The sequence below is a fragment of the Pan paniscus genome, chromosome 13 (assembly GCF_029289425.2).
Source record: "Pan paniscus chromosome 13, NHGRI_mPanPan1-v2.0_pri, whole genome shotgun sequence".
Taxonomy (NCBI): domain Eukaryota; kingdom Metazoa; phylum Chordata; class Mammalia; order Primates; family Hominidae; genus Pan; species Pan paniscus.
Window position 1 is genome coordinate 81,308,211 of NC_073262.2, and position 12,481 is coordinate 81,320,691.

The 12,481-nt window shown below is 35.6% G+C and overlaps 1 protein-coding gene across 1 annotated transcript in view; it reads right to left on the reverse strand.

Moving 5' to 3' along the window:
- The window catches only part of TTN (titin), a 280,746-nt gene that overhangs the window by 136,041 nt on the left and 132,224 nt on the right, over positions 1-12,481 (reverse strand). The window contains exons 149-175 of the mRNA XM_063595464.1: positions 11,942-12,010; positions 11,699-11,788; positions 11,263-11,559; positions 10,380-10,460; positions 9,508-9,585; positions 8,882-8,965; positions 8,663-8,737; positions 6,925-7,008; positions 6,729-6,812; positions 6,523-6,606; positions 6,111-6,188; positions 4,659-4,742; positions 4,134-4,208; positions 3,936-4,019; positions 3,743-3,820; positions 3,298-3,381; positions 3,102-3,185; positions 2,910-2,993; positions 2,716-2,799; positions 2,551-2,634; positions 2,251-2,340; positions 2,014-2,097; positions 1,818-1,901; positions 1,623-1,703; positions 1,426-1,506; positions 1,232-1,312; positions 1,043-1,126 (exon numbers count right to left, since the gene is read on the reverse strand). Coding sequence (XP_063451534.1) covers positions 1,043-1,126; positions 1,232-1,312; positions 1,426-1,506; positions 1,623-1,703; positions 1,818-1,901; positions 2,014-2,097; positions 2,251-2,340; positions 2,551-2,634; positions 2,716-2,799; positions 2,910-2,993; positions 3,102-3,185; positions 3,298-3,381; positions 3,743-3,820; positions 3,936-4,019; positions 4,134-4,208; positions 4,659-4,742; positions 6,111-6,188; positions 6,523-6,606; positions 6,729-6,812; positions 6,925-7,008; positions 8,663-8,737; positions 8,882-8,965; positions 9,508-9,585; positions 10,380-10,460; positions 11,263-11,559; positions 11,699-11,788; positions 11,942-12,010 — 2,430 coding nt within the window. The remainder of the gene's footprint in view (positions 1-1,042; positions 1,127-1,231; positions 1,313-1,425; positions 1,507-1,622; positions 1,704-1,817; positions 1,902-2,013; positions 2,098-2,250; positions 2,341-2,550; positions 2,635-2,715; positions 2,800-2,909; positions 2,994-3,101; positions 3,186-3,297; positions 3,382-3,742; positions 3,821-3,935; positions 4,020-4,133; positions 4,209-4,658; positions 4,743-6,110; positions 6,189-6,522; positions 6,607-6,728; positions 6,813-6,924; positions 7,009-8,662; positions 8,738-8,881; positions 8,966-9,507; positions 9,586-10,379; positions 10,461-11,262; positions 11,560-11,698; positions 11,789-11,941; positions 12,011-12,481) is intronic.

A 12,481-nucleotide genomic window follows, 5' to 3' on the forward strand; every position in this document is an offset into this window, starting at 1 on the left:
AAAAGAAACTACCATCAGAATGAACAGGCAACCTACAGAATGGGAGAAAATTTTTGCAATCTACTCATCTGACAAAGGGCTAATATCCAGAATCTACAATGAACTCAAACAAACTTGTAAGAAAAAAACAACCCCATCAACAAGTGGGCAAAGGATACAAACAGGCACTTCTCAAAAAAAGACATTTATGCAGCCAAAAGACACAAGAAAAAATGCTCATCATCACTGGCCATCAGAGAAATGCAAATCAAAACCACAGTGAGATACCATCTCACACCAGTTAGAATGGTGATCATTAAAAAGTCAGGAAACGACAGGTGCTGGAGAGGATGCGGAGAAATAGGAACACTTTTACACTGTTGGTGGGACTGTAAACTAGTTCAACCATTGTGGAAGTCAGTGTGGCGATTCCTCAGGGATCTAGAACTAGAAATACCATTTGACCCAGCCATCCCATTACTGGGTATATACCCAAAGGATTATAAATCATGCTATAAAGACACATGCACACGTATGTTTATTGCGGCACTATTCATATTAGCAAAGACTTGGAACCAACCCAAATGTCCATCAATGATAGACTGGATTAAGAATATGTTCCACATATACTCCGTGGAATACTATGCAGCCATAAAAAGGATGAGTTCGTGTCCTTTGTAGGGACATGGATGAAACTGGAAACCATCATTCTTGGCAAACTATCACAAGGATAAAAAACCAAACATTGCATGTTCTCATTCATGGGTGGGAATTGAACAATGAGAACACTTGGACACAGGAAGGGGGACACCACACACCGGGGTGTGTTGTGGGGTGGGTGGAGGGGGGAGGGATAGCATTAGGAGACATAACTAATGTAAATGACGAGTTAATGGGTGCAGCACACCAACATGGCACATGTATACATACGTAACAACCTGCACGTTGTGCACATGTACCCTAGAACTTAAAGTATAATAAAATATATATATATATATAAAGAAAAATATTTTCCAGAGCACAAGAGATAGATCATCTGAAGCCTAAAATCAGTGACAAATACCTTTAACGGGTGGGACTTCAGGCTTTTTAGGAGGAGCCGAGGGCACTTTCTTTTCAAGGACAACTTCTTTGGGAGCCTCTGGCACTTAAAAGATATTAGTAAAGTTACATGTAGAGCTATGGAGACTACTAGCAAAATATACAGCAGAGGAATTGGATCTTCTGAAGCTTAAGGTCAAATGACAAGTACCTGTAACAGGTGGAACTTCTGGCTTTTTAGGAAGCACCAGTGTTTTCTTTTCTGGCACAATTTCTTGTGGGACTTCAGGCACTTGAAAGATATTAGTAGTTTTTCACTTAGGTTAATGAGACAAATGGAGTAAAATATTTCTAAGATCAGAAGAGATATTTCTTCTGCAGAAAAAGGACAGGGGTGAAAAATACCTGTGGCAGGTGGGGCTTCTGGTTTTTTGGGAGGAGCCTTAGGAACTTTCTTTTCTGGGACAACTTCTTGAGCTTCAGGCACTTGAAAGATATTAGTAGTTTTAGACTTAAGTTAATGAAGAGAAATGGGCTAAAATTTGTTTACAGTAGGAGAGGAGATATTTCTTCTGCAGAATGAAGTCAGGGCTAAAGTGTACCTGGGACAATTGGAGCTTCTGGTTTTTTGGGTGGAGCCACGGGAATTTCTTTTTCTGCGGCTTCTTGAGGAACTTCTGGCACTTGAAAGATATTAGTAGTTTTATACTTAGGTTAATGAAGAGCAATGGACAAAAATTGTTTTCAGGAATGGAAGAGAGATTTCTTCTGCAGGATAAGGTTGAGCTGACATGTACCTGTAACTGCGGGGGCTTCTGGTTTTTTGATTGGTGCCTTGGGAATTTTCTTTTCTGGGACAACTTCTTGAGCAGCTTCAGGCACTTGAAAGATATTAGTATTTTTATAATTTATGAATGGCGAAGGTATATATTACAGTGATTGTGAGGGGTACAGACAATAAGTTTTCCTTAGCAGAGGAGAGGGAATAAATACCTTTTGCACGTGGGGCTTCCGGTTTTTTGGGCACAGCCACAGATACTTTCTTTTCAAGTACAACTTCTTTAGGAGCTTCAGGAACTTTGAAGATATTAGTATCTTTTAGTTAGAAGCTATAAAGGGGGAATATCGACTCCACATTTACCCAAGCAAATACAACTTGTGAGATCGGCGGACAATTCTATACAGTCTTTCCCCAGGCCCCTCCGACTGACAATGTGTAATGATACCTACCTTTAGGAGGTGGAGCTTCTGGCTTTTTGGCAGGAGGCACCGGTACTTTCTTTTCTGGGACCACTTCCTTCGGTGGCAGCACTTCAGGCACTTCAAAGATATTTGTAATTTGTGTTTAGAAAAGGTGAAAACGATGGATGCCTTTTGCATATAAGCACACACCAAGATATTTTGGATAGCGATTGACATTTGTTTTCTTTAGAATTATATCATCTTTATGTAGTAGGATTTTTAACATATAATTTCCTAGTTAAAATAACAGTTATTTTTCTCCTATAGTTTGTATAGCTTTGGCATTACCTTCAGGGGGAGGACTTTCCGGTTTGGGAGGAATAGCTTCAGGCACCTTCTTTTCTGGGACAGCTGCCTTTGGCACCTCTGGGACTTTAAAGATATTAGTATTTTCATTATTAGACAAAGTAAAGACAAACAAACTATCAAACACAGCAACAAGAGGGTGTCTACCTTTTGTGGGTGGCACTTCAGGCTTTTTAGGAGGAGGCACTGGCACTTTCTTTTCAGGAACAACTTCTTTGGGAGCCTCAGGCACTTGAAAGATATTAGTGAAATTACATTTAGGCATTATGAAGACCACTAGAAAAATATTTTGCAGAGCAGAAGAGATACATCATCTGAAGCCTAAAATCAGTGACGAATACCTTTAACAGGTGGGACTTCAGGCTTTTTAGGAGGAGCCACTGGCACTTTCTTTTCAGGAACTACTTCTTTGGGAGGCTCTGGTACTTAAAAGATATTAGCAAAATTACATTCAGAAGTTACGAAGACCACTGGAAAAAATATCTTCAAGAGCAAAAGAATGAGATCTGAAGCCTAAGGTCAGTGGCAACTACCTTTAACAGGTGGGACTTCAGGCTCTTTAGGAGGAGCCAAGGGCACTTTCTCTTCGCGGATAACCTCTTTGGAAGCTTCTGGCACTTGAAAGATATTAGTGAAATTACATTTAGGTGTTATGAAGACCGCTAGAACAAAATATTGTCAAGAGCAGAAGAATTAGGTCTTCTGAAGCCTAAAGTCAGTGACAAATACCTTTAACAGGTGGGACTTCAGGCTTTTTAGGAGGCACCACCGACACTTTCTTTTCAGGGATAATCTCTTTGGGAGCTTCGTGCACTTGAAAGATATTAGTATTTTTACACTCAGAAAATACAGAGATGACTAGATAGATACAAAGACATTTTCAAGAACAAAAGAGCTATTTTTCTCCCCTGAGCTGAGATCAGTGGTAACAAGTTCCCATAATAGGTGGTGTTTCAGGTTTTAGAGGAGGAACTTTTGGTACTTTCTCTTTGGTAGCCATTTCTTTGGAAGCTTCAGGCAGTTTGAAGATATTAATACATTTACACTTGAGTCACAAGAGTCAACACAGACATGATTCACATGTACACATCAAAATAATTTTCAAGACTGGAAAGGTGGTCCTTTCTATCGCCCCACCCTCTATCCCACCATAAAAAGACAGTTAAGAATGTACCTTTGACAGGTACAACTTCAGCCCTTTGGGGAGGATGCACTTTCTTTTCCGGGACAACTTCTCTGAGAGCCTCCGGCACTTTGAAGATATTAATAATTTTACATTTAGAAGTTACAAGAATCAACACAATCAGGAAACACATTTATACAAGAAAAGACATGTTCCCACCCTCTAAGCTTCCAGCAAGATATACCTTCATCAGGAAGGACTTCAGGCTTTCTGAGAGGAACCACAAGCGTTTTCTTTTCAGGGACAATTTCTTGGAGAGCTTCAGGCACTTTAAGAAATTAGTAGTTTTATGTTTAGTGTTATGCAGATAACTAGGAATAGCAAAAATATTCTCAAAACTACAAGAGCTAGTTCTTGACCCTGAGAGCATGGTGACTTGTACCTTTAACTGATGGGGGTTCTCTTTTTTTGGAAGGAACTGTCTTGGCAGGAATAATTTCTTGAGGAGCTTCGGGCACTTGAAAGATATTAGCAATTCACATTTAAGAGTTAAAATGATTAATGGAAAACAGTAACCACAATAAGTTAGGAAATATAACGACATTTTCTTCTCTTCCCTCCATCCTCCCTTTGTTCCACCAATAGGCTAAGTCTTTTAAGGGGTTAGTGGATCCTTGAGAAGAGGTGCTCCCCCTCCTCCAGAACCTCACAGAGCTCTCGCGACACTCTACATTCTCATTATAAAGGATTTGTTGAATGAATACTTCCAGCAGGAGTGTTTTCTGTTTTGGCAGAAACAGCCATAAATTATTTCTTTTTAGAGGAAACTTCCTGTGGAACCTCAGACACTTAAAAGATATTAGTATGTTTATATTTAGAATTTATGAAGAGTATTAGGAAGAAACCATAGTTTTAAGAGCAGAGGACGGATAATTTCTTCTTCCACATTTGTTCAGAGGTAACGTACTTTTCATACGTGGAGTTTCTGGCTCTTCAGGTACATCCTCAAATATTTTCATTTCAGGGACAACTTCTTTCATAGCTTCTGGTGCTTTGAAGATATTAGTATTATGGTTAGAGGTTAAAAGGATCAGTGGAGACATTAATTAAATGAGCTGAACCAAAGTGATTTTTATGGCTAAAAAGATGATTCCTTTAAAGAATCTGAGGAGGTATACAATCTTGAGGAGAGGAACCAAATATTAATTGTCTTTGTTTATTATTCTCCAGTTCCCTAGCACCCTGTACATGCTAAGCACTCTAATAAATGAAGGAAGGAATGACAGGATGAACGATACCTTTAGTGGGAGGTATTTCAATTTCAAGGGGAGCAGCCATGGGTGTTTCCTTTACAGGGACAATTTCTCGAGGTGATTCAGGCACTTTAAAGATATGAATGCATTGTACTTTGGAGTTATGAAGAGCAGTAAAGAGTTCCCATCTTAACTGCACATACAGAACATTCCAGATGGGAACCTTCTCCCACTCCCCGCCCCCAGAATCGGATCTTTTGTAGCAGTGTGAGTATTTGGTTATAAGCGGCTGTTTTCTTGGTCACCTCAGGCACTATCAGTATTAGTAATTTTATTTCTTGGAATGGTAGATACATAGAAAACTAGATCATGGAAAGTGGAAACATTGATTATAATTAATGCTATACCTCTAGCTATTATGTTGAGAAAAACAAATTACAGCCACTTCGAAAAATCCAGGTCGGCTTTTTTTTGCATTCACACCTTAGGCACCTTAAAAAGGTGAGTGTTTTTCAAGTTTAGGAGAGAGGAGAACAACCAAAAGATTCCAGACTGAGAAAAAATATCAAAATATTCAGATATTCTTCAAATTACAGAATACCATGGGTGTTATGATGAAATTATTGTTCGGGAGGTTTTAAAGCTTTTTCATGTTTTGACTTATCTAAAGATATTCAAAATGAAAAAAAAATGTATGATGCTTGAAAAATAAAAGATAGGCTATGAGAGGAGCAAATGAACATGGAGGGGAGATTTCCAGCTTTAAGTGGAATTATTTTTCCCTAGGTTGGAGGATATTCTGGGAGGGTCTCAGGTGTTCTAATCTTGTAGAGATATTACAGATCAGCTTCACACTGAATTAATATTTTCTTTAAGACATGTTTTGATCATAATATGTGTATATATATTTTCTTTGGAGTCCTCATAAAAATACACTGACTCAACTATCTTTCATGTGTATAAGCTAAAGGTATTTTTTCCCTCTGTTGTCTCTTGAGTGACTCACTGGGACATGAATACATTTGGTTGAGCTTCTACTTGGGGGATCCATCTCTGAAATGATTTCCACTGTAGCCACTGTGGCTTAAAAGATATTAGTATTTTTACATGTGTTAAGTACAACTGCAAACATGAGATTAAAAAGCTGACTTTCTTCCAACTTGTACCTGTTGGTGATGGTGTTTTTCTTCTTTTAACAATAGGAGTTTCTCCCTCTGGAATGACTTCCTTGAAGACTTCAAACTCTTTAAAGATATTAGTATTTTTTTTAATTGAGAAAAGGCAAAGGCATAAAGACATGACATACTAAGAAAATTAGATATGTTAATATCATTTCAGAGATCTTTATGTTAGAAATGTTATTTTTGTTCTAATATTTTATCTTTGTATATTATATGTGTGGGACTTGACTTTCTTGGGGGCAAGTCATAGGTCATTCTTCGTTGTGGGTATATCAGATCCTTTAAAGACAGTATTTTAACATTAGAGGTTGTGAGAATGTATATTAAACATTAAACATTTTGCAGACTGAAGACAGTATATTTTCTTCTTTAGATTTTCCTAACTAGAGAATTATACCTTCAGTTGGAGGATGTTCTGGAATTTCAGGAATAGCCTCAGGTGGCTCCACCTCTGGAAAAATGCCTCTGGTTGTATCAGGTTCTTTAAAGATATTAGTAGGTTTACATTTAAAAGTTGTAAAAACAGTAAATTATAAAAAGCATGCAATGTTTGAGTCATAAAGCTAAAGATACTCATCTGGGTTTGATGTATTTGAAATATACCTTTAGTTGCTGGTGTTTCTCTCTTTTTAGGAATAGTCACATATATTTTGTCTTCTGGAACAACTTTCTTGGGTGGCTCAGGCACTTAAAAGATATGAGTATAGTTATATTTATAAATGGTGAAGAAAAATATTGAGCTTTTTAAAAGGAGCCAAAAAATAATTTTTCTTCAGAGTGGATCATTGGTGTTATATACCTTTTGCTAGTTTGGGTTTTGTCTTTTGAGGTTGAGTCACAAGTACTTTTTCTTCTAGGACTGCTTCTTCAGATGCTTCATAAACTTTAAAGATATTAGTATTTAAATAATTAGGAGGTTTCAAGGTGGATAAAGAAGTGTATTAAGAAAAATATAATATATAATACCACATTCATCACCAAAATTAATAGTAGCACATAGAGGCAAATTAGTGGCTAGAATGCATTGGCTGGGGATAGCCTCATTCCCAGTTTCATGTTATAAGACTCTAAGCATTTCTCTATGATGATGATAATAAAATGGAGGAATTGTTCAGGCAAGGACTATATAATTCTTCATTTTGCCTTAAGAAAGTTATTGGTAAAATTGTCCTATTGGTCTTATTTTTAATGGATTTGTCTATAAAGAACAGGGAAGATGCTGAATTGCACATTGAGAATTCTCCGATATTTGACCTACTAGAAATTCATGTAAGTCTTTTCCCTTTCTAGAAGCCTCATTATCTATATTTTCAAATCACATCTAATATATGGTTTCACAGTTTAATATGAATGTAAAAGCCATTTAGGGTTTGGAGGCAGAAAATTAAAAAAATTAAATACTTAGAAAATAAGGCAAATAAAGACAACAAAAATTTCTCCAGCCTTTAGAAAGAAAAACTGTCTGAAAACAATAACTAAAGTCAAGAATAGAAAGGATATTCAAAGGAGGAAGTGATTATATTATTTTATCCCAACTTAGTATAACAGGATGAACAACAAAAAAGTTGAGTTTCAACAGGAAATTTTTCAGATTTAAAAAAATGGAAGAGGGTCTGGTGTAGTGGCTCATGCCTGTAATCCCAGCACTTTGGGAGGCTGAGGTGGGCGGGTCACCTGAGGTCAGGAGTTTGAGACCAGCCTGACCAACATGGTAAAACCCTGTCTCTACTAAAAATACACAAAATTAGCCGGGCCTGGTGGTAGGCGCCTGTAATCCCAGCCACTCGGGAGGCTGAGGCAGGAGAATAGCTTGAACCCAGGAGACGGAGGTTGCAGTGAGCCCTCAAGATCGTGCCACTGCACTGCAGCCTGGGTGCAGCAGAGTGAGATTCCATCTCAAAAAAAAAAAAAAAAAAAAGGAAGAATATTTTGACTACTGTCACTTTTACTATTCAGGTTGTTGAACAGTATTCTATTCACAATATTTTACTATTTGGATTATTTCATAATTCAAATTATTTAAACCTAATTTTGTATGAAACCCCCCCCCAAAAAAAAGGTCTTGAGAATTCTTTTGAGGTTTGAGTGGCCTTGTAAACCTAGGGTCCTTTGAGCAGTTTTGCCAAAATGTTTCCAATTATGGTTGTCAAGAGTAAAAAAAAAATAATGGTGAAACATTTTGATTTTATAAAATCCAATTAAAATATTATGGAGTTAAGTTACTTCATGATCTGAGAAAATAAATTGCTTCAAAGCAAAAGACACTTGTATACAGAATAGGTTAGGAAAATTTAACAAGACAACTGACTTTTCTGAAATCATACACTCTGGTAAGTAGAGTATTTCTTTTTTAAATTGGTGAGGAAATATAACTTGTCTGATGATAATAGACACTAAGATTATTTGAGTCATATATTTTTGGCATGTTAGGCTTTTATAAGTTTAGTATATTTACTTTTCAAAGCTAAAAAGACAAACATAGTGAATTTAAGGACATAAATGAAACGAAAAAGAACCACTAATTTTTCTACACTCACTGTACATCTCTGTGTCTTCAGAAATAACAATAGGTGATTTTTCTTCTTGAACACTTTTCTTAGGCATCCCAGGAACTTTAAAGATATTAGTATATTAATTGTTACAGATAACAAATATAAGATACAAAATACAAGGATTTAATGTCACACACATTCACTTTAAACCATGAAAAACTAAATCAAGAATTATTTCATGTTCTGATTAGCATCACTGTATACCTTTAGCTGGTGGAACTTCAGGCTTTTTCGGAACAGCTTCACGAACTTTTTCTTCTGGGACAATTTTCTTGGGTACTTCGGGTGCTTTAAAGATATTTATTTATCTTATTTTTTCAGAACATTATAGTTGGGTGTAAACATAGCAAGCCTAGAAGGGGCATCTAACAAGATGAATGCCAAAAACCCCTCAATTATAAGTCAACTATAAGTCAAATGTAGTCATTGCATTTCTCTGAATTGCCTTGTCGATGAGTTCTTGATTCATTATATCAGAAACACTTTGCTCTTTGGAGATAGTATCATTTTCTATTGCCATTTAGAGCACACTTTTTTTTTTCCAGAGCTACTTCAGAAGAGCTTCCAAAATGAATTATTTTTGAAAGAGAAGTTGAGGGATCAATATTATTTAGTTATTAAATAAGAGGATCAATACAAATGATAACTTTGGGCTTATGTCTTTATGCCTAAAACATTGCCTCAAAAGGCAGGATTATGTTATAGAACATAAATTGAAGTTTATGTCATTCATAGCCATCTTGTGGCATTGAGAAGAGAAAGGTCTCTCTTACATAGTAGGTGAATAAAAAAGGATTTTATATTAATGATGAACGAGAAAAGCCAGTTACCTTTAGTTGGTGGAACTCTGGGCTCTTCAGGAACACGTACTTTTTCTTCTACCACAATTTTCTTAGGCACCTCCGGTACTTTAAAGATAATAGTAATAATTTCTTTTATTTTTAAATATACAATTTTTTAACAAGCAGAGCATAAGAGAGATATAAACACAGAACAGAACACGGCAACAATATAAAATGCAGACATCACTTCATCAAATACATTACAGTATTTCAAATACATTGAATTTAAAAAATATATAATAACAAAAATCCAGGGAAATTTCCCATGTTAGAATGGTAAGAACTTGAGAAGAAAAATTAACAGTACACCTTCAGCTGGTGCTATTACTGTTTGTTTTTGTGGAAGAGTTGCTACCTTCTCTTCAGTGATAACTTACTCACATGCTTCAGAGACTTTAAAGAAATAAGTTTATATTATTTATTAGATAGTTTTTATTTCTATTGTGAAATTTAAGAGATTTGCAAAAATGAACAAAGCAAGAACATTAAACACATATTCACTATGTATTTATATTTGCCAGGTTAATATAATTAATAATAAATAGAAAAACATGTGTTTATCAGTAAGCATGTTAGTGAATATATAACCAAATAGCACCAAAGGAGGAAATTTGGGCTCACTGTTTGGTTACTAGAGATATTTGCTTTGGTTGTTTTAGGTATAACAACAGTGACTGTCTTTTTTTGGTAGAACTTCCCTTGGACCCTCAGCTGCTTTAAAGATATTAGTTTGTTTTAGACATGTCAGAAACAAGAAATACAGAAGAAAGACATCAAGTGGAATGCAAACTTGTGCTTATAAAGCAACCAAGGTGCTATTGTATGTAAAGTTAAGTAGTAATTTTTCACAAAGAAGATACCTTTAGCTGGTGGCTCTTTTCGAGGAACAACTTTAGTGGGCGGTTTTTTTGGAGGGATGATTTTCTCAGATATCTCAGGCCCTTCAAAGATATTAGTATTTTGGTTTAGAATGAACTCTTGAAGTATTTTGGAGCACTACTACTAACGTTAGTACAATGAGGGGTCACAAAATTCTTTATCTATATTTTTTAAATTTATAACACACTTATTTCCAAAAGAGCTTTGATTCGCTAAATATCATGTATATTGTAATTTGCTATATATGCTAAACACATACACACACACCCATTCCTTCATATTACACATATATTATTAATTTATGCAAGATCTAGAGTGGTATTGCAGATAACTTATTTGTGCTATGGCTTGTCTTCACAGTATGCTAGAATACAGGTGCCATTAACAATACTTCACTTCCTTAATGTTGTTTCTCTAATGAAAGTATCATAAACTGGCAAAAGCTTTTGGTAAGTATTTCTCAGTTTGTGAACAGTTGACTGAAATGTTAAAGCAGTGATTATTTTGCCTGAACATGTAAATTCCTCAGTGAACTGAGGAGTTTCTTTTTCACTTAACCAATGACACTGGTCAGTTATTTTGGTACCTGTAACAATTGTGTAACATTCTTAGTCAGATTTAAAAAATAATCCCCAAATTCATACAGTGACCTCCTTAGATAAGTGGATATCAAATATTACTATCATCTACTAAAATTATACTCCGTGTGGTTAAGAGATATTAATCTTTGTGTCAACTAGTTTAAACTCATGTTTAAAGTATTTCATGGGGTTTCTAATCTTCCAAACTGAACACAAAATTTACTTTCAAAGGAAAGTTAGAGCAAGATATAAGAATTTGTAGTATTTGAAGAATTCCCTATACCTTTAGGTGGAGCTTTTGGTTTTTCAAATACTTCCACTTCTTCAGCCTCAAAAACTTCTATTACCCTATGAACTTTTTCAACTCTGTGTTCTTCTTCAACTCTATGTTCTTCTAATTTGACAAATTCTTCTACTTCATGAAACTCGTCTTCTTCAAAATATTCTTCAACTTCATGGAACTCTTCTTCTTCCGGAATTTCTTCCACTTCTGCTTCTACTACTTCTAATTCTAGTCTTTCTTTTACTACTTCTTCTTGGCGGAAGGCAACTGATACTTTTTCTTCAAGGACAGTTCTCCCTGAAAGAGCATCTATTTTAAGACTTATTTTTTTAAACACTGAAGAAACAAAGATGTACATTCAAAATATATATTTTTAAAACTGAATAAAGGATTGCATGCAACAATACACGAAAATCCAGGATCTTTCCAAAAATACCTTTAGCTGGGGGAACAGCTTCCTTTTTAGGCACAAGGACTTTCTTTTCTGGGACTTTCTTTTCTGGGACTTTCTTTGGTACTTCAGGCACTTTAAAGATACAGTTTTAATATTTAGGACTGTCGAGAGCAAGCTTTCATAGACAAAAATCATCAAAAACAATCAAGACACAGAGACATGAAACATAAAAGTCTTAACGAAAAAAGACAGAAGAGGAAGTCAGGTTTAAAAGAGAAGATGTACCTTTGGCTGGGGGTGCCTCTTTTTTCTGAACAGGAACAGGTACTTTTTCCTCAGGAATTTTCTTTGACACTTTAAAGATATTAGGTGTTTTAGTTAGCTGAGAATGTTCAATAACACACATGAAATAAAAACACCAGAGACAACGCCAACATTACAATAATTAAAGTTTTTCAGAAGTCACTCTGTACTGTGGGACATCCATTTTAGAGGCAATAAAGATACTTTCTCAAATCACTCATTTGTTCTAACATTCCTATAGAAGAAGAAATGTCCACAAAGTACCTGTGCCATTCTTTTTTTTTTCTTTTAATAACAGGGATTACCAATATGGACTCACTTTTACTATTTTTAACTTGATGAAGACTTTTTTGAAGTGATTACCATTGTAGAGTATTTAAGCCCTGACACTGGCCTCACTTTCTGCTGTGCACTCTTCTATTAGCTGAGGAGTCTACTATGACAGGGACAGCATAATCTAACTGCTTAAGTGCACTGTCTGAAGCATTAAGTGAATTAGGAAGCAGGGAAAAGTAGACATTT